General features: G+C 37.6%; 2 protein-coding genes across 4 annotated transcripts; one reads left to right on the top strand and one right to left on the bottom strand.

Moving 5' to 3' along the window:
• Positions 1-4,223: 4,223 nt before the first annotated feature.
• LOC104100411 (mitochondrial dicarboxylate/tricarboxylate transporter DTC-like) lies at positions 4,224-8,629 on the top strand. 2 transcript variants are annotated; one of them, XM_009607631.4, is made up of 5 exons: positions 4,224-4,623; positions 5,456-5,517; positions 7,469-7,638; positions 8,015-8,223; positions 8,335-8,629. In XM_009607631.4, exons 1-5 carry the CDS (start codon positions 4,366-4,368, stop codon positions 8,389-8,391), a joined length of 756 nt encoding a protein of 251 aa, XP_009605926.1. In that variant the 5' UTR covers positions 4,224-4,365; the 3' UTR covers positions 8,392-8,629. The 2 variants fall into 2 exon arrangements, with proteins under 2 accessions (XP_009605926.1, XP_009605925.1); XM_009607630.4 differs by having other exon boundaries at positions 7,280-7,638.
• Positions 8,630-13,851: 5,222 nt separating this feature from the next.
• Positions 13,852-20,755, bottom strand: LOC104100412 (uncharacterized). 2 transcript variants are annotated; one of them, XM_009607632.4, is made up of 8 exons: positions 20,578-20,753; positions 17,721-17,870; positions 16,644-16,820; positions 15,723-15,811; positions 15,557-15,621; positions 15,066-15,168; positions 14,294-14,404; positions 13,852-14,216 (listed from the first exon to the last, which is right to left on the bottom strand). In XM_009607632.4, exons 1-8 carry the CDS (start codon positions 20,675-20,677, stop codon positions 14,091-14,093), a joined length of 921 nt encoding a protein of 306 aa, XP_009605927.1. In that variant the 5' UTR covers positions 20,678-20,753; the 3' UTR covers positions 13,852-14,090. The 2 variants fall into 2 exon arrangements, with proteins under 2 accessions (XP_009605927.1, XP_009605928.1); XM_009607633.4 differs by lacking the exon at positions 17,721-17,870 and having other exon boundaries at positions 20,578-20,755.
• Positions 20,756-23,750: the final 2,995 nt, after the last annotated feature.

Below are 23,750 nucleotides of genomic sequence, written 5' to 3'. Positions count from 1 at the left end.
GATATGGCATGTCAGTACATCTATCGCCAAGGCAAACAAAAAAGGGCTGAGCGCCGACCCCTGATGCAACCCTATCATGACCGAAAAATGGTCTGAGTCCCTTCCCACCGTCCTTACTCGGGTATTTGCTCCATCATACATATCCTTAATCACCTTAACGTAGGCAATATGTATACCTCTAGCCTCCAAACATCTCCACAAAACCTCTCTCAGGACTTTATCGTATGCCTTTTCTAAGTCGATGAACACTATATGTAAGTTCTTCTTCCTCTCCCTATACTGCTCCATCTATCTCCTAACAAGGTAGATGACTTCTTTAGTCGAAAGCCCCAACATTAAACCCGAACTGATTCTCGAAAATAGACACACTCCTCCTCACCCTTAACTCTACCACCATCTCCCAGACTTTCATAGTATGGCTATGTAGCTTCATACCCTATAGTTATTGCAATTTTGGATATCACCCTTGTTCTTGTATAAAGGAATCATCGTGCTCCACCTCCACTCTTCGGGCATCTTCTTCATTCTAAAAATGACATTAAATAACCTAGTGAGTCACTACAAGCCCGCCTTGCCCGCACTCTTCCAAAACTCCACCGGGATTTCATCCGGCCCAGTCGCTTTGCCCCTGCTCATCTTACACATAGCCCCCTTAACCTCATCAACTCTAATCCGCCTACAATACCCAAAGTCACAACGACTTACGGAGAGTTCCAAATCACTCAGTACAATGCTCCTGTCCCCCTACTCATTCAAGAGACTATGGAAGTAGGTATGCCATCTTCGACGGATAAGCCCCTCATCCAACAAAACTCTACCTTGTTCGTCCTTGATGCACTTCACTTGGTCCAAATCACGAGCCTTCCTTTCTCGCACCTTGGCTAACCTTAACAACCTCTTATCCCCACCTCGACCTTGGAATTCCTCATACAAATGACCAAAAGTTGCAGTCTTGGCCGCTGTAACTGCTAACTTCGCCTCCTTCTTAGCCAACTTATACTTCTCCCTACTCGTCCTCTTCTCCTCTTCATCTACACTTTACACTAGCTTTAGATACGCCGCTTTCTTGGTTTCCACTTTTCCTTGCACCTCTCCATTCCACCACCACTCTCCCTTGTGACCACCAGAGTAACCCTTTGAGACCCCTAATACCTCTCTCACTGCTTCCCTAATGCACTGCGTAGTCGTGGTCCACATAGCGCTTGCGTCTCCACTACTCCTTCAAGCCCCCATAGCCAGCAGCTTGACCCCCAACTCCTGTGCTTTAGCTTCCATCAAGGCTCCCCACTTGATCCTATGTTGGCTATACACCTCCCTCTTCCTCCTAATCTCAAGGTCCATGACCAGAAGCCTATGAAGGGTCGAGAGGTTCTCACTCGGGATGACCTTGTGATCCGTGCAAAGACCTCTATTGAACTTCCTGCAAAGTAGGTAATCAATCTGAGTCTCGGCCACCGAACTCCGGAAGGTGACCAAGTGCTCCATCTTTTTCTGGAAACTCGAGTTTGCTATCACTAAATCAAATGCTCTAGCAAAGTTTAGCAGAGACGTTCCTCATCTGTTTCTATCTCCAAAACCAAAGCCACCATGCACATCATCATATCCCCTAGACGTCGCTCCAATGTGGCTGTTGAAATCTCCTCCTATGAAAAGCTTCTCGGTATGTGAAATACCATGCACCATCTCATCCAAATCCTCCCGGAAATACCTCTTGACTTCCTCATCCAAGCCTGCTTTGGTTGCGTACACACTGATTATGTTCAAAGTAAAACCTCCAACAACTAACTTAATAGTCATTAGCCTATCATTCACCCTCCTAACCTCCACCATTAGTTCACGGAGGTCCTTATCAACCAAGATACCTACCTCATTCCTGCCCCCCACCCTCCCAAAATACCATAGTTTGAACCCGTCCACATCCCGTGCCTTATCTCCTACCCATCTAGTCTCCTGTATAGAAGCTATATTAATCTTTATTTTCTCGAGAATCTTCGCTAACTCTACTGATTTTTCAGTCAAAGTTCCTATGTTCCAAGATCCCACTCTTAGCCTAGTATCTCACTTAGCCCTCTTACCCCTTTACCCCCTCCCCTCCCCCCGCGATGACAACCCCGAGGAAAAGACCTTACCCTACCATCGTTCACCAAAGCCACTATAATCTAGGAGTTACTATGCAAGCACTAACTCGAATACAAGCGACAAAAATAAAATGAATAACCGAAATATAATCTACCACTAAAGGTCGCAAAACATGTGAAGAAATAAAATAAAGAAACTAAAGGGAACTATAATCTACAACTAAAGGTCAGAAAAACAGGTGAAGAAATAAAATAAAAGAGCTAAAGGGAACTATAATCTACAACTAAAGGTCAAAAAGAAAATGAGCAAAACTAGAGCAGAACTACTAGGGGATATACTAAATAAAGATTCAAAATAAAGATGTAAACAGGTAGGCAAAGCTATCACTAAAGCAACTATTTTTACAATGCTAGGGCAAACAACAACTAAAGATTCAAGAACAAAAATAGGCAGGCAAGGAGATACAGTTAAGCTAAAATATCAAACTATCAAGATATCAAGACAAGAGAGGAATAATAGAACCTGAATTGCAACCCTTGAAGTTAATGAAAATCTCCGACCTCCAGAAGAGGATGAGGAACTCCTTGGTCCCGAAGTACCCTATCTCAGTGCAATTGGTGCACTAATGTATCTTGCTAATGCTACAAGGCCTGACATAGCATTTTCTGTTAATTTACTAGCAAGATATAGTTCTTCTCCTACACTGAGATATTGGAACGGGATTAAGCATATATTGCGATATTTAAAGGGAACTCTTGATATGGGTTTGTTTTATGCTAACAAAGATAGTGCAGATCTTGTTGGTTATGCAGATGCAGGTTATTTATCTGATCCCCATAAAGCTAGATCTCAAACCGGGTACGTGTTTACATGTGGAGGTACTAGCATATCATGGCGCTCACAAAACAATCTATTGTTGCTACTTCTTCAAATCATGCTGAAATAATAGCTATTCATGAAGCAAGTAGGGAATGCGTATGGTTGAGGTCAATAATTCATTTTATTCGAGAAAAATGTGGTTTGAAATGTGAGAAAAGACCCACAATTTTATACGAAGACAATGCTGCATGCATAGCCCAATTGAAGGGAGGATTTATAAAAGGAGATAGAACGAAGCACATTTCACCAAAATTATTCTACACACACGATCTTCAGAAAAATGGTGACATTGATGTGCAACAAATCCGTTCAAGTGACAATCCGGCAGATTTATTCACTAAATCTTTACCAACTTCAACTTTTGAGAAGATGGTATACAAGATTGGAATGCGGAGACTCAAATATTTGAAACAAGGTTTTCATAAGGGGGAGTGAAATACGTGATGTACTCTTTTTTCCTTACTAAGGTTTTTTCCCACAGGGTTTTCCTTATAATTTAATGAGGCAGCTAGCAATGCGTATTACTAAATATGTGTACTCTTTTTCCTTCACTAGGATTTTTTCCCACAGGATTTTTTCCTAGTAAGGTTTTAACGAGGCACAATACCTTTTTAATGAACATCCAAGGGGGAGTATTATGAAAATAATTATATTGTGGATGTCCATTTATTACTCCGCTATAGATAATCTTCCTGAAAAAGATTATCCATTTAGTACTCTGTTGAAGTTTATCTACAAGCAGCTGATGCAAGCAGGTTGCAAGCAGCTCAATGAAATGATTTGCAGCAGCTTCTTATTAAACAGGCAGGTTGCAAGCAGCTCATGCAGACAGCTTACAAGCAGCTAAAGAAAAGCCTTTCAGCTGCTTCCTGAAAAGCCTCGCAGCTTCTTCCTTTCTTTTATAAATAGAGGAGTCTGCAGTTCATTATGTACATAAGTTTGAAGTTTGAATAATATATCAGTTTCTCTCTATACTTATCTTTACTTTACAGTTTTTATTTTATAACAAAAAGGGATATATTGTGTCATATTTCAAAAATGAATATTTTGGTCATAGCATCTTATTCTCATTATTTTACAGAAGTATGGAAAACACCCATATATCATGGTTCTTGACTTCTTTCACCACCTACCTAACGCCATTTAACCCGCTACATCATGCAATTGCCCTGCGAGTAAGAAGCTGCTTCCTTTTGGTCAGCGGAATAATGACAAACTTCCCAAAACATATACTTCTGTTTCTGCTTTTCTCGCACCCTAAAGGTGACTTTCAAGCCAAAGGAAAGAAAGTGGCAGTGCACACTGCAACAGTACCCCAAACTTATTGAAATGAGAAATTCAAGAAAACTCTAGCAGGCCACAAAACTGAAAACCCCTTTTCTTCCTATATTTTGTGGATTCAAGAAAATGGAAGATTCGGAGTTGAATATGATGTACGAAAAAGAAAAGCAAATGGTGAAAGTTTCTGAGAGTAGTTTCAGAAACAGTGTGTGGCCATCACTGAAGCCATTTGTCAATGGAGGGCTTGCTGCGGTGCTTCCTTTGAGTAGTGTGTATTTTTTGCAATCATGCATTTACCACAGCTTAAACGCCATGGTCAAGTCGTCGGGTCAAGAATTAATCAACCCTAAATGGCTCCATCAAACGTATTTTAATGTGTCTCAGGTTTTCTTAGTTCTGTTTTGGTTATTACTCTTTTGGGCTGAATTCGCATTGTTCTATGTTTTATTTAATTTTACTATGTGCTGCTTGTTTTTGTTTTACTTTTTCTATATTATGAAGTCAATTTTTTAGAGAGGTTTATTTTTACAGATGTGGTATTTTGATAACTCTGCCAACCATATAGAAAAAAGTCGCCAACCAGTTTGTGTCTACCTCGATTATTCCATTTCTACCTACTACTTCCCACAAGCATAAACCCACCAGCATAAATACTGGATAACATAGAAAAAAGTCACATAATGTGTTTACCCGGGTTTGGTTGCTTTGCCGAGATAGGATCGGAGCTTAGCGGCTGTCTAACGACCCCCTTGTATAGGTTAGAGCTACCTAATTATTAGAGATTTTTGCCTCTCCTGAAATTTGAACCCTGATTTCACATGATTCTCACCTACTTTGACAGCTAGGCCACACCCTTGGTTGCAATTTTGGACAAATATTAAAACCGCTTATGTGATGCTTACTTCAATTAGTTTATTGTGTATGTAGTTTGCATGTGAGACTTGAAAATAGCACCTAAAGGCTTAGGAAACAGCATCTTCTTTGTTGGTTATGGTCTTGCTTTAGTGCTAGCACATATTGGATTTTAAAAGACCATACTTCTACCTTTGTTTCTGTGTTGTATCTTTTTTACTGGAGAATTGGTATTATTCAAGTTTACAAGTCATTTCATTCATATTTTTTCTGATTTTAATAATATTAATTTCGATTAATTTCACAAAGCTTTCTTTCTGTAATGGAATATTCTGGCGATGTGATTGGCTTGTTCATCTTACAGAGAATGCCATTCGTGTTGTCTCGAGGAGGGATAAACATGGCTGCGCTACTTGGATCCTATGAGTAAGTATACTTATTTACTTGAAATAGAAAAAACGAAAACTGGCGCATACGGTTTGTCCTTATAAGAAAATCCAGCAAAAAGTTGTTGAAGATTTTAAAAAATTTACTTGTGGAAGAATTAGAGAACTTGTCTTAATAGGCTAAATGCAACAGTTTGGCCAATCTTCGATCCCCAATTAATACTTTTATATAGTGTCCTATACATTGTAGTTTTCAGAACAAGTGTTCCATATTTTTTATATTTAAACTACTTAGTAATCAACATTCTTTTTAATTTAGTGAACTCGATCAAACAGTATACATATATATTTAGCAAGTTAGAAACTTTGTCCTCTAAGTGAATGCACAGGAATGTGACTCTGTTTATGCATAACAGAATCAGGCTTTTTTGGTTTTATTATATGCTCAAGACAGATTCGCTGACTCTCTTCAGGAGCAAATTTTGCCTCGAGGAATACATTAACTCGCCTTGAATTTCCTACAAGTATTCATCTCTTTTTCTAACAGAAGTAGCAGACATTTCTTGCAACTTTTCGAAAATCTTCCCATATGCAAGAATTCAAACTGCAACTGGTTTAATGGGATAAAAATTCAAGATTATCCTTTCTCCGTTTATTTTCCACCAGTCAAGTCAGTGTGAACATGTCAATTCAAGCAATTAGTTTCTAAAACTGGTCGAGATGTGAGCCAATTTTCTGTTAGTAACTTAAGATCATCAGATGGTTGAATTGATTAACGATGCTTCTCTCCACAATTTAGAGCTATTTGATTAACTGTGAAACGATGTGGCACGTATTGAATCTCTTGACACAAGCAACTCTGAGATAAAATGGTAATAATATGGGGTAACTGAACAAGGAAACTTTTGATATTAAAAAATAGGTAAAATTCCTGATATTTGCAACCGAAAATACCCACAGGCAATTCAACATCCACCTTAAAGTTTCTCGAAAAAGTTCAATAACCACCAGCATTTCTTTCTCACTAATGGTGGATGATTGAATATAAGGAGAAGAAAGTGAAACTGCATCTAGTTAGCCGAGAATTCATAGTTCTATGGGCTGCCCTATGCTTTCAGAACCTTCAATCCCGGGAAGTTATCTTAGTATACTTCTTTTCTTTAATAATGAAGTCAAATCAAAAGTAGAAGAAGTGAGTCTCAGGTTACCTATTGATCACCATAGACACAGTAGCATGAAGTAAAACCTGTTCTAGCATCATAAAATTCTGCTCTGCAACCCTTGTTAGGTTCTGAGATCTTATACTTAATTTGTGCAAGAAAACTCTTCCAAGTCGTAGAGTACTCTATGTCCAGCTAACAGGTTAGAACTTCGAGTTACTGAGGAGAAATGTGGGAAAAATACACTACTGATCACAGAGGAGGAGATTCTTGGGGGGGAGGTTACCAAATCAGGAAGATTTTTTTTTTTTTACAGATGTTTATATGGAGTTTACTTTTAAGGATTCATACTTGTGTTTGTGAAAGACATAGCATCTTTACTCAGGCCGTCAGAATTGCCATTTACTCAGTTTTGATCAACTTACAGAGATCACACTTTTTGACTCATCGCCTGAAAGGTAAGTTGTTTCATTATCATTTTGGTCATACCAGGAGGAGGGTGAGACGACATACTTTAGATATTTAACCTGGTTGAGGTGTTGAGCTTATAAATTCATTTGCATAATATATTTTTTTTTTTGTTGACAAGCTAATTTGATGATGATTAGAAAGTATTTAGATGAATGATTTTGCCCCTTCTAGGATCTTGACAAGAAAAGTGAAAGTCTTGAATAAAGGGAGCCCTTTGACCATCTATCAGGAGGCTGGTTGTGGGCTTATCTCTGGAACATTTCGTGCTTATATTTGTTATCCTCTGATAGAAGGACATGTTGCTGCTGGCATTGCTCAAGCAGTAAACCTTAAATGTAATCGCTTTGGACATATTTTCAGTACAATCACACAGGTGGTAAGAAATGAAGGGGTTTTAGCATTATGGAAAGGAGCCCCGCGTGTTAATCCGGCATCAATGGCATCATGCACAGGAATGCTAGTATCATATGATCGGACTCGGATTTATTTGAAAGAAAGATATGGTCTAAGGGAAAATGCTGCACGTTTAGGTAATTACTTTTTAGTATCCGTCTAAAAAAGGGCAGCCTGGTCTCCCGCTATGTGCAGGGTCCGGGGAAGAGCTGGACCATAAGGGTCAATTGTACGCAGTTTTACCCTGCATTTCTGCAAGAGGTTGTTTCCATGGTCGAACCCGTGACCTCCTGGTCACATGGCATCAACTTTACCAGTTGCGCCAAGGCTCCCTTTCACTTTCTTAGTATCCGTCTGGTTTCTGTTATTATTGTCCATTCTTATTATTGATCCGACGCTTATGTGGTTAGTGGTTACATATTATTTGTCTCAGCAAAAATGTGCTTACTAATGTTTTTCTTTGATCTTTTTTTAAGTGAAAAAAGCTTAAGTTTATCTTCTGTTGTGCTTCAGGTGCAGGAATATTCTCAGGGATGTGTTCTGGAGCCTGCGCTATATCAATTCGTTATGCAGCTGAAATTATTGGCTTTATACGATCCAAAAGAGTTAAATCCCCACATAGTTTTTTATTCTATGCCTTAAAAGTTCTTAAGCCAGGTGGAGGCTCTAATTTCTACTCATGTCTCGGAAAGCAGTCTGTTCGTAATGCTCCTGGTGCTATGGTAAATACTCTTTCCTCGCCTACTTAACATATGAAATTCTTATTTCCTCTTTCCCTACAGAACTTCTGGTCGAGTGACCTCTATGCGCATTATTTTCTTTTAATTCTGCAGATCATGTGGGTGTTTCTGGAAGCAGTCCGTGATGCAGAGGAGTCCATTGGATTGTAGCACACCTGACTGGAAACTCAACTTCACCGGAAAATAGTGAAATGTATAGGTCAAAAACTAGCCTAGGAAGTTGCTGTAATCAAAGGAAACTCAGACAATGTAATGGCATCTACTGCTAATTTATATTTGTTTGAGACTAACTAATTGGGTGACGGTGTAAATCATTAGGAGTTCAGTTACTTGTCTTTTGCTAATTTAAGCCTTGTGCCTCAGTTATAATTACCCCGTTCTTTCCTTCTATCCATGGCAATTTATCTTAGGTACTTAATGAGAATAAAGAGTTCTTTTGGAGCTGGTTTCCTGCTGGCCATGTGAAGAGATCAATCATGTGAGAATGAATAATTTCCATTTGGAAGTTTTTTTTCCTTTCTTTGAAAAAAGAATAAAATAAAAACCATACAGGGGCTGATATACTGGGCAAGCAGCAAGTTCAATGAAACTTATAGCTTGTTTGGCCAAACTTCTAAAATTTGCTTATTTTGAGAATTATTTTTCAAAAAAGTACTTTTGGTGAGAATCGGTTTGTGTTTGCCTAATTAATTTGAAAAGTACTTTTGAGCATTAATTAGTGTTTGGCCAAGCTTTTGAAAACTACTTCTAAGTGTATTTTTCTAAAAAGTGCTTTTCAGAAAAGTATTTTTGGAGAGAAGCTACATTTTTCTGTTTCTCAAAATCTGTTTCTGCTTCTCCTCAAAAAGCACTTTTTTTTCTTCTAAAAGCTTGACCAAACACCTCAATTTTCGGCCAAAAGCACTTTTGACCAAAAAAAAAGCACGTTTGCCCCCAAAAAAAACTTGGCCAAACAGGCTACTACTCGTCCGAGCGATACATACCTTGGCAAGTATGAATATTTTTTGATATTATGTGTCTATATGTTCAGGAAGGAGCCTTAGGTCCTCCTACTATAAGACATTTTTAAGAGCTTTGAAAAGCTTTTCGTGTGAAGTTTATCTGGCCAATAAGAGGGGATATTTACCTGAGAAGAATATCAGAGAGCCAGAGTGAAACCAGAAATCAATACGAGCCCTATAATACACAAAGAAAGAACCAGATTAGAGATTGTTGGATGAAAACAAAGGAACACCCAAATTATAGAATACTCTGATGCAAATTGAGCTAGTTCTCCAATTGATCAACGATCTAAATCTGGGAATTGCATCTTTGCTGGTCATAATCTAATATTATCCAAAAATAAGAAGCAAAACATTGCTGTTCAGTCTAGTGCAAAAGTCGAACATAGAGTAAGGGAAATATTTGCTTCTGAGCTCACACATGTAAAACAAATTAATTACTATGATAATTCAAGTTTACAGACATTAAAGAAATGAAGTAATATTGTGACAACTAAGGAACAGTGCACATAGCTTCAAATTATGGCTGGCATGTGGGCCGGGCCTAGTGGATGGGTCCTAAGTGGGCACGGGCCCAACTTAAACGGGCTTCACGGGCTTTTTGTAGGAACCGGCCCGGGACCGGCCCCACGAACTAATGGTCCCGGTCTAAGTGAGCCGGTCCCGGGCTTAAGTGTACCCAAGTGGGCCTAAGTGGGTCCAACAGATACTTTCTATTTTTTAATTTTTTTTTATAGAAGTTAGAGGGAAAAAATGGTAATAAAAATATCTAATGCAATTCCTGGTAAATTATATTATAGAATTGTGACCTAAAATTTTTTAATTCAAATTTAAAGACAAAAATATTGTAAAGAGATATTCAAAGCAATGCGTTATAATTTTATTATAGCATTCAAAAAATATGGCAATATCTTTCTTAGTCTCTCCCCCCCCCCCCCAATGGAATGAGCACAACAAGGTGCTAATACCACCATTGAGAAGAAAAAGAAACTAATCAATATGTGCCAAAATACAAGTTATATATTAATTTTTGTTCATACAAGTTATATGGTATCTCTTACAAATTTCATAAATCCTTCAAGGTCCGGAGGAATTTCCGTTGGTGGTGGAGGAAAAGAAGCTTGGTCATCACCGCTTCCGGGCGAAGCAGCATCCTCCGCAAGTTCAGCTAGCATTTCTTCGTAAGCTTCGTCTACCTCTGGTTGCGATTCAGCAAGTCCAAAATTTCTTCTTTCCGAACGGATCCAATCTCTGAAAAGTACTGATTTTTTCAAGCGCTCCCTCATAGACTCTCTATAATCACTGAGTTAAAGTTGGGACCGGGCCCACTTAGGACTGGCCCACGAAGCCCAATTAGGCCCGGTCTAAGTGAGCCGGTCCCGGGCTTAAGTGTACCCAAGTGGGCCTAAGTGGGTCCAACAGATACTTTCTATTTTTTAATTTTTTTTTATAGAAGTTAGAGGGAAAAAATGGTAATAAAAATATCTAATGCAATTCCTGGTAAATTATATTATAGAATTGTGACCTAAAATTTTTTAATTCAAATTTAAAGACAAAAATATTGTAAAGAGATATTCAAAGCAATGCGTTATAATTTTATTATAGCATTCAAAAAATATGGCAATATCTTTCTTAGTCTCTCCCCCCCCCCCCAATGGAATGAGCACAACAAGGTGCTAATACCACCATTGAGAAGAAAAAGAAACTAATCAATATGTGCCAAAATACAAGTTATATATTAATTTTTGTTCATACAAGTTATATGGTATCTCTTACAAATTTCATAAATCCTTCAAGGTCCGGAGGAATTTCCGTTGGTGGTGGAGGAAAAGAAGCTTGGTCATCACCGCTTCCGGGCGAAGCAGCATCCTCCGCAAGTTCAGCTAGCATTTCTTCGTAAGCTTCGTCTACCTCTGGTTGCGATTCAGCAAGTCCAAAATTTCTTCTTTCCGAACGAATCCAATCTCTGAAAAGTACTGATTTTTTCAAGCGCTCCCTCATAGACTCTCTATAATCACTGAGTTAAAGTTGGGACCGGGCCCACTTAGGACTGGCCCACGAAGCCCAATTAGGCCCGGTCTAAGTGAGCCGGTCCCGGGCTTAAGTGTACCCAAGTGGGCCTAAGTGGGTCCAACAGATACTTTCTATTTTTTAATTTTTTTTTATAGAAGTTAGAGGGAAAAAATGGTAATAAAAATATCTAATGCAATTCCTGGTAAATTATATTATAGAATTGTGACCTAAAATTTTTTAATTCAAATTTAAAGACAAAAATATTGTAAAGAGATATTCAAAGCAATGCGTTATAATTTTATTATAGCATTCAAAAAATATGGCAATATCTTTCTTAGTCTCTCCCCCCCCCCCCCCCCAATGGAATGAGCACAACAAGGTGCTAATACCACCATTGAGAAGAAAAAGAAACTAATCAATATGTGCCAAAATACAAGTTATATATTAATTTTTGTTCATACAAGTTATATGGTATCTCTTACAAATTTCATAAATCCTTCAAGGTCCGGAGGAATTTCCGTTGGTGGTGGAGGAAAAGAAGCTTGGTCATCACCGCTTCCGGGCGAAGCAGCATCCTCCGCAAGTTCAGCTAGCATTTCTTCGTAAGCTTCGTCTACCTCTGGTTGCGATTCAGCAAGTCCAAAATTTCTTCTTTCCGAACGGATCCAATCTCTGAAAAGTACTGATTTTTTCAAGCGCTCCCTCATAGACTCTCTATAATCACTGAGTTAAAGTTGGGACCGGGCCCACTTAGGACTGGCCCACGAAGCCCAATTAGGCCCGGGCTCGGCCCACATGCCAGCCATAATATTTATAAATATCGCTCTTTACGGTTGTGCTAGAAAAAACCTTTATAAGTAGGATTAAAAACTTTTCTAATATAATGCACAAAGTGAGGGTTAGAAGGAAAACTATAGGGTAAGCACATAACAGTAACCATTTTTGCCAATTCTTCCCGATCTTTTTTTGGATCATAATATAAAATACCACCGGTAACAGTGTTAATTCCCGGTTGAAATTGATTTGACCCTGTACTAAGGTCAGCCTGACTAGGTACATTTGTCCCCTCGGCCAAAGCTTTCATACGAAAATATCTAACTTTATCTTGAGGGTGTAGCAATATGTGTCTAGTCAAACTTCCCGTCCCTCCCTCCCCTTCCCCCGACCTCCAACATATTTTAAAGCTAACTCTTTGCCACAAGTTTTACACTTAGTCCTATATTTTTCTCTTAGTTGAGTAAAAAATAGCCAAACAACAGATATTTCTGTCCATTTAAAAGGTTGTCTAGAAAAGTAAGAGCAGTAATAGGAGGGTCAGACGAGGCATCATTTGGATTATTATTAGTTGGGTTAACTTCAGGAGCAGGACTAGTGTGTGTATCATCATCCAGTTGCGTTTCATCAAAATCTATTTCTTCATCATCATTTTTATCAATAGTTGGATTACCATAAAGAGCATTCATATATTCATGGTTTAATTGTTCACCGGGTGCAATATTATGGCAAAATTGACTCTCGGTAAATTGGAATAAACTATTATCGCTATCAAGAATAGCAGGTGTAGGACGGGTAACAGGTTTGTGTCAGGGAGCCGGGGGAAGTGGAGGAGGAACAGATTGGCCACTAGATTCACCACTCTTGGATTTTCCCTTATTTTTACTAAATATTTTTTTAAGGAATAAGCCATCTTAATTAATCAAGCAATCTAAAGTAAATAAAACAAACAAAACTATAATATTAAAACTTAAGAGTTGGAACGAGTTTACCGAATTGACGAACAACTTGTTGAAAATTAATTATCGTTGAATACTTGAAGACTTCAATTCACCAACTTCACAATTTTTCTATAGAAGAAAATTAGAGAGAGATTGATGATTTTGTGAGAAAAATGAAAGAATGATGGGGTATATATAGTTAAAAATAGGGAAAAAGTGTAATTATAAAAAGTTTGAGATTAAAACAAAGTTGGGGGGTTAAATGACTTTTGTAAATAACCAACGGCTATTTTGGCAGAGGAATTTAAATGCCCAGACGGGCAGATTGTTTTTCTTAAAATTATGGCCGTTGGGATCGTTTAGGCCCGCTAGGACCGGTCCGGTCCCGGTCTCAAATGGTCCGGTCTCGCGGGCCTCAAGATAAGGACCGGCCCACCTCCCCCGGTCCCGGTCTTAAACGGTTCAACCCGTTTAGGTCCACTACCCACATGGGCCATGGTCCTGGGCCGGTCCTGGACCAGCTCACTTGCCCGCCTTACTTCAAATACAATCTTTCATGAAATCACTAAGCACATAGAAATAAACTGCCACATTGTCGGGAAAAAAGCTCTTTCAACGAAATTATAACATAATTCACGTAAACTAACAAACATCTTTACCAAGCTCTTAGAGGACCTCATAGTCCATGCATTTGTGACAAGTTTGGTACATATGATTTATATGCACCAACTTGAGAGGGAGAGTTGGAAGATAAGAAAATTATGTTGGAAGTCGGGAAAATAATGATATGAAGAAGTTGAGGAGTCAAGTTCACCCCAATACATTGCACCATGAACAAGAAGACCAAGAGTCCACAACTCACTCAAAAAGTGCACGACATAGAAGTAAAGGAAAGATCTATCACAATAAATGCAAGCACACAATTATTTGTTGTAGTTATAACATTCACATACATTTCTTTATCTCATATTTGTAACAATCATCAATATAAAGAATTCACAAATCTTGCTCTTATATAGTTTCCAACTCCTCTTTTAGTCTCTTGTCAAGTGCTTGTTATTATATCATGCTTTGTCTATTCTCAAAGTCTCCTCAAAGCCAATGACTGCATATAGTAGTCTCAAACAGATACATCAATATAGGACGAGACCATCTTGATGACATAAACGGGATCTCCCACTTTGATGGTCTTTCTCTTCTCTTGAGCAAGGGAATCTACGCACACTAAATTCTGACCAAAGTAAATCTGCATTCAATGAAATTTTAGCAATTTAATTGTCGTCAAGTGAATGATGAACACAAGAACTTATTTAATTTGCTTACTCGTCCTTGCGGTTTCTTATTTGTTTTTAAGATCTTATCTGAACGAAACTTCATGAGTGTTTCACTTGGCTCGGAACCTGCTTCTGCAGTTTCTTGATTGATTGTGGGAACCTGAAGGCGATATGTGAAAAGTTAACGAAGAAGATGAGCGTTGATGTACGTGATTTAGGATATTTTTTCCAAAGGCAAGTTTATTATCATTGGAGCTTCATAAGAACCAAGAGTTTCATAAACAAAAAATTACAGTAGGGGCAAACAAAGTGGAATTTCATGCTTCTGACACAGAGCCTAGAGTTCATCACTGAGAATTTCAACCTCAAGAAGTTTGAGACGACAAAGCATTACTTTTGATATAAGTTTGCAACCCCTTTTTCCTCCATTATGTTACTTTATTGTAAATGGAATATGATCCGAAAAATGTTCAGCATGTTTTTGCTTATTCGCAGGCATATGTTAAGTGTGTGTCTGTGTGTGTGAGTATGCAAACACTCAAGACACAAACATGCTAGATGACATTCCTTCAATCTTTTACAATTGAAAATCCCCCCAAAGTAACGCCAATGAGGTATGGGTGTTCAAGAACCCATTACTTTTGGATCCAAACATCATTACTTATATAGAAAAACTAGCAATTCATACAAATATATTAACTGAGCACCAGCCTCAGTACCAATTTCCAGATTAAAAATAGCCGAGCACCGATGATTTAAAAGTCCTAGATCCGCCACTGGTAATGGCAATTATCAAGACTTAGAGAAAGGATACCATTTACCTTGCAGCGATAACATAACTCCGTGCTATGGAATGTATTTTCGCCTATCTTGATATCCTTCCATAAATCTTCACAAAATGGCTCAGATCCATCAACGAGGATGCTGTATGCATGCATCCAACAGTTAGATGTTACAAATTGATGCGAAAACAGAATACCATTTATGTTGACAACAAAAGAAATGAATGATGGTTTAGGGGATTTTCGTTAAGATTCATTTACAGAGCGTTTATTCCAAAGAAGCCAGTATCATTAGCTTAACGAGTAGACCATGTAGAGGAGTCATGTTGAGGCAACAATTAAGTTCTTACTCTAAGGAAATAGGCTCATATTTCAGGGCTTCAATGTCATAAATAAAGATGAAAGAATTAAGCTACTGGATTGACCTCTTTAGTACTTCCAAACAGAAGCTCCTTCGATATAAAATCACTGTATTGGAAGAAAATTTTTAATTACTTCCATTAAAAGGTTGAATAAGAGCAAGAAGATACTTTGGTCTAAAGCGGTTAATTGACACAGGCTCCTTGAGTTGTTCATTTAATGTATCCAGTGATTTCTGCCAAAGATAAAGGAAACAGGATTAGAAAATAAAAACAAATTGAGAGATAAGATTTCATCTTTAGAAAGAAATAATAAGTTAATGATAACTTGTCTAACCTGGGAGATAAGGAGGAAGGGATACACATCATTAAATTTAATTTTGTACCCAGGGGCATAATTAGGGTCGGTAGGTCTAGACTCTGATACTGCATGAGCAAAAAGAAATGAGTGAAATGACTATGGTTGAGCATGCTTTCAGATGCACACATCTTTAAATATACATCCTCCGTTTCAAAAATAAATGTGGCGTAGTTTGAGTGGATATGGGGTTTAAGAAAGAAAAAAAGACTTTCGGAATTTGTGATCTTAAACATGCCATGCGATTTCTATGGCCATAAAAGCATGTCACTAAGGGTAAAATAGGAAGTTTAAAGTTAAATTATTTCTAAATATAGAAAAATCTCATTCTTTTCGGAACGGACTAATAAAGAAATAGTGTCAAATAAGATGGAAGAAATAGAGTATATAACTGATTGTTCAAGAACAAGCTTTAAAAAAGATATGATTAGACTATGGAGTCAGTGACAATAAAGTAGTTTCAGAGACCATTGGTATTTCCGAGATTGTTATATTCTAGATTACATACAGGCTTCTCAAGACATCAATCTCTAGACCATATGATTCTCTTTTTTTGGATTCCTTCTGTTAAACCCCCCTTCCCCCTCTATACCCGGGAGGAAGGAATTAGAGGTAGTTGAAGCCGCATCGAATACAAGCATTTGATGAGAAATATAAAAGATACAATATAGAAAGCAAATACTGCCGATCAGTGTTTAAAAAAACAGACAGTGTTGATAACATTACATTGATCTTTATCTGTCTGGGTTGAAGCTTCTAATGTTAAATGTTCAAAAGCAGTTCAAGGGTAAACGTAATACCATGAAGTTACAAACTACACGATAATTTTGGTGGATTACAAAGGGAAATTTATAAGCAGAAGTAACAAAACCATCAGTATAGCCAGACACATAAGTATACCTTCATTGAAACGAACGAGGCGACTAGGTTTCCCTAGATATTTGGAGAACCACCTCGATGCTTCATCTCCTTCATCCAAAGCAGAGCCAGACCATTCCCACACTGAGACACCATTTGCTACTTCAGATGGCTCAACCAGTGGGACTTTAAGCACATCCATACCAGGGGCCTTTATCACTGTCAGAAAAAGGTAAACTACTGATACTAGTGAAGTTTCACATTTTTTGCAGGTAAAATTGCTTTACTTTTGGAGTTTGGACAATGCCTCAAAAGAAATGATGAAGATTAAGAAATGCAAAGCTTCTTTTTATTATTATTATTTTTAATTAAGTTTCACGAAAAGCAAAGCAACTTGGGATTGAGGCGTCGTAGTTGTTGTATCAAGAAATGCAAAGCGATTGAAATAACCAGTTAAAGGCACAATGCAAAAGATGCAAACAAAATAAGAAACTTCACTTGTCTTTTCAGTTCTGTATTCAGAATTTATTATTTTCAGTAGAGGGGATATAACATGATAACTTTCCGCTGCCTGCGTCCGCAACTTCTAGTACAAAAAAATAACTTTTGGACTCAAGAAAGACCGAGTAAGAAGTGGTCTTTCATGGCTGAACAATAGAAGGATTTTTCCAAATTCAAAAGGAAACAAGAGAATTATCAATTAGAACTGATTTCATCAATACTAGAGAAAGAAGAAGAAAGTATGAACTAACTGTGATAGAGTTGACAATGCGACGTATCTCATACTCAACTAACATTCTTCCCTGTTCAACAACCAGACCAAAAATGGTACTATATAAATGGGTAAACACAACAAATTCAGGAGCACCTCTGCTTCTGCTTTTACTAAAGCGTTTTCTGCATTCTTCTTTCATACTTTTTTGCTGCTCTCCATATTCACAACATTTTGGCTTGCTCCTTTTAACGGTATTGAGATTTGAAAGGAAGAAATGATTTTTTCTATTATCATGAACTGATAATTCTTCCAATTTACCAGTAAATTTCCTCATAATCACTCACAGAGATAATGGAGCATAGGCAAGAGGAAACAAGGATCATAAAATTAGTTCTCTCGCTAACCTAAATATGAGCTTGGATTGGGTTCCCAACCCTCTAATAATGCCTCCTTTGGAAGTTCAACCTCAACTAGAGCAAGGGATGGCTCTACTCTTTGAGTACACGCTCTGCCTTTGGAGTTTACAACTATCCACTGCCGATCCCATCGAAATCCTGAGTACAACAAAGCACAAGAAGTGATTGTTGAGTTCACGCGTCATTGACTTTGAAAGTGAAAACTAACTAAGAAATTAATAAGAATTATTTGTGTACTATATATTTGAAGCTTTGGGTTACAATATCTCACTAACATTTTCTTCTAAAATTCAATTTCTGCAAAAATGTGCTAAATGACTGTTATAAAGACATGCTACCAAACATATGCGCAACTCATTACATACCAGCGTACAGAGTCTATGATCTTGCACCATATGCCTCCATAACAATGGTAAATGTTATAATGCACAACAACTACCACAAGACTATGTTTTTGCTCTTTTGGGGGATCTTGAAACTTTTTGTACTCTCTTAGCACAATCTTTGTGAAAAGGGTTACTTTATCTTCTATATAAATATGTTACCTTCTCAAAAAAAAAAAAAAAATACAGAACAATGCAGTTACTACATGATAATATCTTTTTATTTTTCTTCTATTGGTAACTACAGGTTGAGACAATAGGTTAACTAAATAGCCAACCAATTCAAAGATTATTAGGCATTGGTGATGCACACCAAAAACCGAGACAGTTTAGGCGAATTGAGAATTAAAACCTTGATACGAACTTAAGTGGAAATGAACAATTTATAGAAAATAGAGGAAGCCTCAGTTAAAGAACTCCCAAGTAGTTCAGAGTCGCTCCTTGTTGTCCAAAGTTTAGAGTTGCTCGTTAATTATCAAAATATTTGTCGATGGGTTTGACTTCTTAAATAACTTTGTTTCTTTTTTTTTTTCAATTTCTTTTGAACATTTTAACATTAGTAAATGACAGAAGGTATCATAGTATGGCTTTCTCCTCAACAATTTACATACCCCATATCTGGTTGGTGACAACTGAACTTTAAAACGAGAAGATCTGCTATGGAGCCAGGTATATTATTCATTCTATTAGGTTGTAAAGCGCAGTTCCTGATGGGCTTCAAATTAACCTGGGCAGGGATCGATATCCTGAGTATCAAGCAACAGTAGGACAGCTAAAATATCAGCAATTTCACATGGAATCAGAAAAGGCCGAAATGCATACAAAATATGCTATTTTCAGCATGCTGCAAAGGCTTAGTGCATTAGTTCTACTGACAACAGCCAAACATAGAAGCTTCTGCAAACTGAATCTCCAAAGAGCAAAACGGCTGTTTTGCAGCCAAAAAAAGAAAAAAAGCCAAGAGAGAGAGAAATGCCTCATTTAACATTTTTTATCTTTATTAAAGTAAGGTTCCTCTTCTTCATATTTAGCATCAAGAAAGTGCCGGTTAAATATAAAGAAAGTACAAAAGTATTTCCCTATTAGCTGTGTATGTAGGGAACTAACAAATATAGCAAAATGTCCAAATCATTTATAAAGATCTCCTACACCCTTCAAAACATAGATTGATCCCTGATCTCCTACACCCTTCAAAACATAGATTGATCCCTGATCTCCTACACCCTTTAAAACATAGATTGATCCCTCTCTCTAGATTCTCCTTCTCTACCAATTGCAAAAAGATTGCTCTATGGTCTTAGGCATCACTGATTTGACTTCACAGACGTTCAAAAATATACTCCACAATTCTATTGCTGAAGGGCAATGAAAAAAGAAATGGTCTACATTTTCCAACTTCTTTCATACATAAAGCATCCGCTACAGATGTGAACCCCATTCTCATCAAATTATCTAGTGTAAGCAGGGGCGGATTTATAGGTTTAATTATGGGGCACGTGAATCCATAGTCTCTCTGTAAAATTAAATATTTTATCTATATATTTTCTAAAATTGGTTTAATATTAACTCTTGGCACCCATACTTCAAGAAGGTTGAATGGTGCACTTGGTTGAAGGTTGAGTTATTTACCAAGATGTATAGGGATCAATTCCCACTAGATACATTTTTTTTCTCCTTTTTTTAATAGTGCACCCATGTAGTAGAAATCCTTCATCCGCCTCTGAGTGTAAGGCAGGCTTCATGTACCACAATCCGCACTAAACATGCAACTCTAGGAAGTAAATCATTTGCTATTGTCAATCCTTACTGTTGCGACTTGAAAGTCCGTTGCAACTTGGTACTGTTGTCTAACCTGATTTAACTGTATCACAACATCAGCTATTCTAAAGGAATCTGCCACTTCCGTTGGCAATTAACTTGTCGAGTTACACTCCTTTAGCCCAGTTACTCCGTTATATCAATCACCTCACTTATCAAACTTTGATTGGAAGGGTTATACTAATTTGGGCTAATATTGACATAACCCAAGATATTTAAAGTTTACCAAGTCATCGTCTTTTCTCGATCGAGGGTTCGAGTTGGATGAGTGTTTATGCTCCATATCAGCAAATTTAGTGTTGTAATTGTAAAATGGTGAAATCACAGGGCTTATTGTAACAGAAAGCAGTCATTTACTGCACATCCGTTAGGAATTAGTTCTCAATTTCAGTTGACTAATCACTCTTACCAACTTCATATCCCCAATGATCTAAGAATTCCAACTTGCAAAAAAAAAAGTTACTAAAACATGTAACTGTACAACTATAAGGATGCAAAATAACAAGAAATGGTTATGTTGTGATTTGAAAGGAATTAAGTTCAAAATTCAAATGGGGTCCTTTTTTTCTTTCTTGATGAAACCCACATAAAAACTGTAAAGGATAATTGGAGAATCCTAAAAGAAATTTGAAGTAATTTCATACCAGTAGAAGAAAGGGTAGCTTCAGAAACTGAAATACCACGGCATGATTTCACTGGGTATATGAATATTGATTTCACTTGTGCACCTCCTACTTCTGCCATATCAACAAAGAAAAGAGCTTCTCTCTCTTTCTTCACTCTTTACTTAATAAATGAATTTTTTCCCTTAGCAACTGAACAACGTGTTCATGAAAAGGTTGGTTGACTTATCCTACACTATTGTGGGCCAGACCATTTTCAGCTGATTCGGCTCCTTATCAGCTCCTTTGGCTTCATTCCCTTTGTCTCACCTCAGATTTTTTAATGATAAATTTTGTAAAACCACAATTGTTTAGTGGTTATTAATTTTCTATAGTTATCATATACATAATTACTTTTATAGCTATCTTTCAGTTGTTATGGTAATGTATTCAATTTATTCGCGCTACTTTCATGAATACGGTAGCAAAAATCGGCTAAAAAACAGGGCAGCCGAGTTGTTAGCCGTTGTATTCACATGTATTCATGAATACAATAACGACAATCAATGTAATAATAGGTATATCCAGTTGTTTAATAATGGAAAGCTGCTAATTTAACGTGATACACTCTTAATATAACTCAACTAAATCAATTATAACGCGCAATATTATCAATCCAATTAATGAGAAGATTTATCAGACGCTAAACACCAAAAAACATAGCATTCTTCAGAGTTTCTATCATGCTCCAAACTCGGGGAGCGCGACCGGCGCTCAACCGAGTGAACCCGGTCAAGCAAGCCTATTGAATACTTTCTACCCAACTCACCTATGATTTAAGAGTATACATAACTTTGTTAATTAACCAATAAGGAGATCATGTAGACAATACTAAATTCATTACGATTAATTACTTCATTTAATAAGTCTCAAAACACACACACACACCTTCATGGTTCAGAAGTGGAGCAAGTGATTCAATCACAACACAACTTGTTTAATATTTTCAACACCTATATACAACCCACACTAAGTCTACAGAGCCTTTAAAGATACCAAAGAGTACAATGATAGTGCCGACAACAAGGCTCCGGCTATACCTAAAAATACAATAACACATACGAAACAAAAGATACACAACCCCGGAATGAGATGGGGCTCACCAAGTCAGCTGGGAAGAATGAGCACCACTATCACTGGTCAATATCCTCCTATGTGGAACCACCTGCATCCATTAAAGATGCAGCGCCTCCGGCAAAAGGGACGTTAGTACATGTCTAATAGTATTAGTATGAAAACCAAACACCAATTTAAGAACTCGGAAGTACAATATGAATATGATAAATCGGGTCGACAATAGAATAGCATAGTTAGCCGTTTAAGCCAAAGCAAGCTTATCAAGAACTATCAATAACATTTATAGAATTTAAGATGAGATCCTCTATAACGATCTTTACACAAAGCGGCCCCGACTCCTCACCCCAGTGTATGGAGGTGGAGGTGTAAGCACAATACCACAACTCTACTCAAGCGGCCCTGCCGCCTCACCCCAGTGTATGTGGGTGGAGGTATAACCACACTACCAAAAACCTACACAAAGCGGCCATGCCGCCTCACCCCAATATATGCGGGTGGAAATCCATCAACGATACCAATACCTACACAAAGCAGTCATGCCGCCTCACCCCAATGTATGCGGGTGGAGGTGTAATCTTAATCACAATCTCTACACAATTTGGCATAATAACTTTCACATAAATCACGACTTGGAATTATAACATGTAGATACGCAATCCATAGTTTGGAACACATCCTCAATTTATAATACAACATGATAAGAGCATTTGAAATACGAATTGACATATATCTTTGTCACAAAACTTATTCGGAATACTCGATTTATAATAAACATCTTGGAACTTACAAGGGTAATGTGGGGTTCAATTCTTAAAGAAGGGTTTAGCCAACATACTTCACTTGAGATTCCTTACACTCTAAAATATTTTAGAAATCTTAGCAACTTCAATCTATTTTAGAAATATAATAAATTGAACCAAAATTAGGAAGATGCTCATGGCTCTAGCTCAGTTGAGCATTTTATCAAACACTAGGTGTGCATTAAGGTTCCTAGGACCTTTTATGGAGGATTCCATCATCCCAAACCCATTATCTACCATTTTTAGCTCAACAATCTCCTTACACCCCTTTGAAAGCACATGCATGCAAGATGGACAACTCCCATGCCCAAATATTATCTTACTAATTACCCATTTCTAGTTAAATTTCGAAATTGAAGAATTGGGGAAAGAAATTCTTACCTCTTTGAAGCCCTAGTAACTCTTTGATAAAATTTCAAGGTTTGATTCAAGGCAGAGTAGTGAAAACCTTAGTCCTCCCTTTCCTCTCTCTAGAGTCGCTCTCCCCTCTCTCTAAAATACCAGAAAATCCCCCCAAAATGAAACCTTAGTCTAGATAAATGAAATGGGGGTCGAGGTTATAAAAACCCAAAATTAGCACAGACGCGCCGCAGGGCACGACGCGACAGTGAAAAATGTGCCCAAAAATATTTTTTCGAAGTGTTCTGGAAATCGCCACAAGCGCGCCGCATGGGGCGGCGCGGTAGTGTCTACCCAGCATGAATAATATTTCCTTTACTCCTCAGCACACCGTGCAATCCAAAAAGTCCATACCGCAGCGAGATATTTACAATCATGAACACGTAAGTCTACCCCGACACCACGAAGTCCCGAGTTTTTAGGTAAAATTTATGGGGCCTTACAGTTTCAGTCCCTCTTTGTTTTCTAACACAGTTCGAGGTTTTTGTTCCTGATATTGTTCAAGGTTCTGCTCGAAATTGATACAAGTATCTACAAAAATATTTTGAAGTTCGAATTTCTAGATGGCAAGTTTAACAGTGCTAATTCGTCATTCTGGAAAGTGGAACATTGAAAATTGTTATGTCGATTATTCGATTGATGGGATATTGATAATGGAGTATGCGTCGTACAATGATTTGGTTGCTTTAATTTTGAAGCAACTTGGCATAGATTTGAGCTCCAAGTCAATTAAAATTGAATACAAAGTGGAAGGAAATTGCATGCCTATGGAAATACACAACGACATGGGTTACAAGGTGTATGTAGAGTTAAAAAAGGAGAACAAAGAATTAGGGATGTATCAATTGTGTATAACTACATTGGATCAAGAAATTGTAG

This window comes from Nicotiana tomentosiformis, chromosome 1 (assembly GCF_000390325.3).
Source record: "Nicotiana tomentosiformis chromosome 1, ASM39032v3, whole genome shotgun sequence".
Taxonomy (NCBI): domain Eukaryota; kingdom Viridiplantae; phylum Streptophyta; class Magnoliopsida; order Solanales; family Solanaceae; genus Nicotiana; species Nicotiana tomentosiformis.
This window is presented reverse-complemented; position numbering and strand designations above follow the sequence as displayed.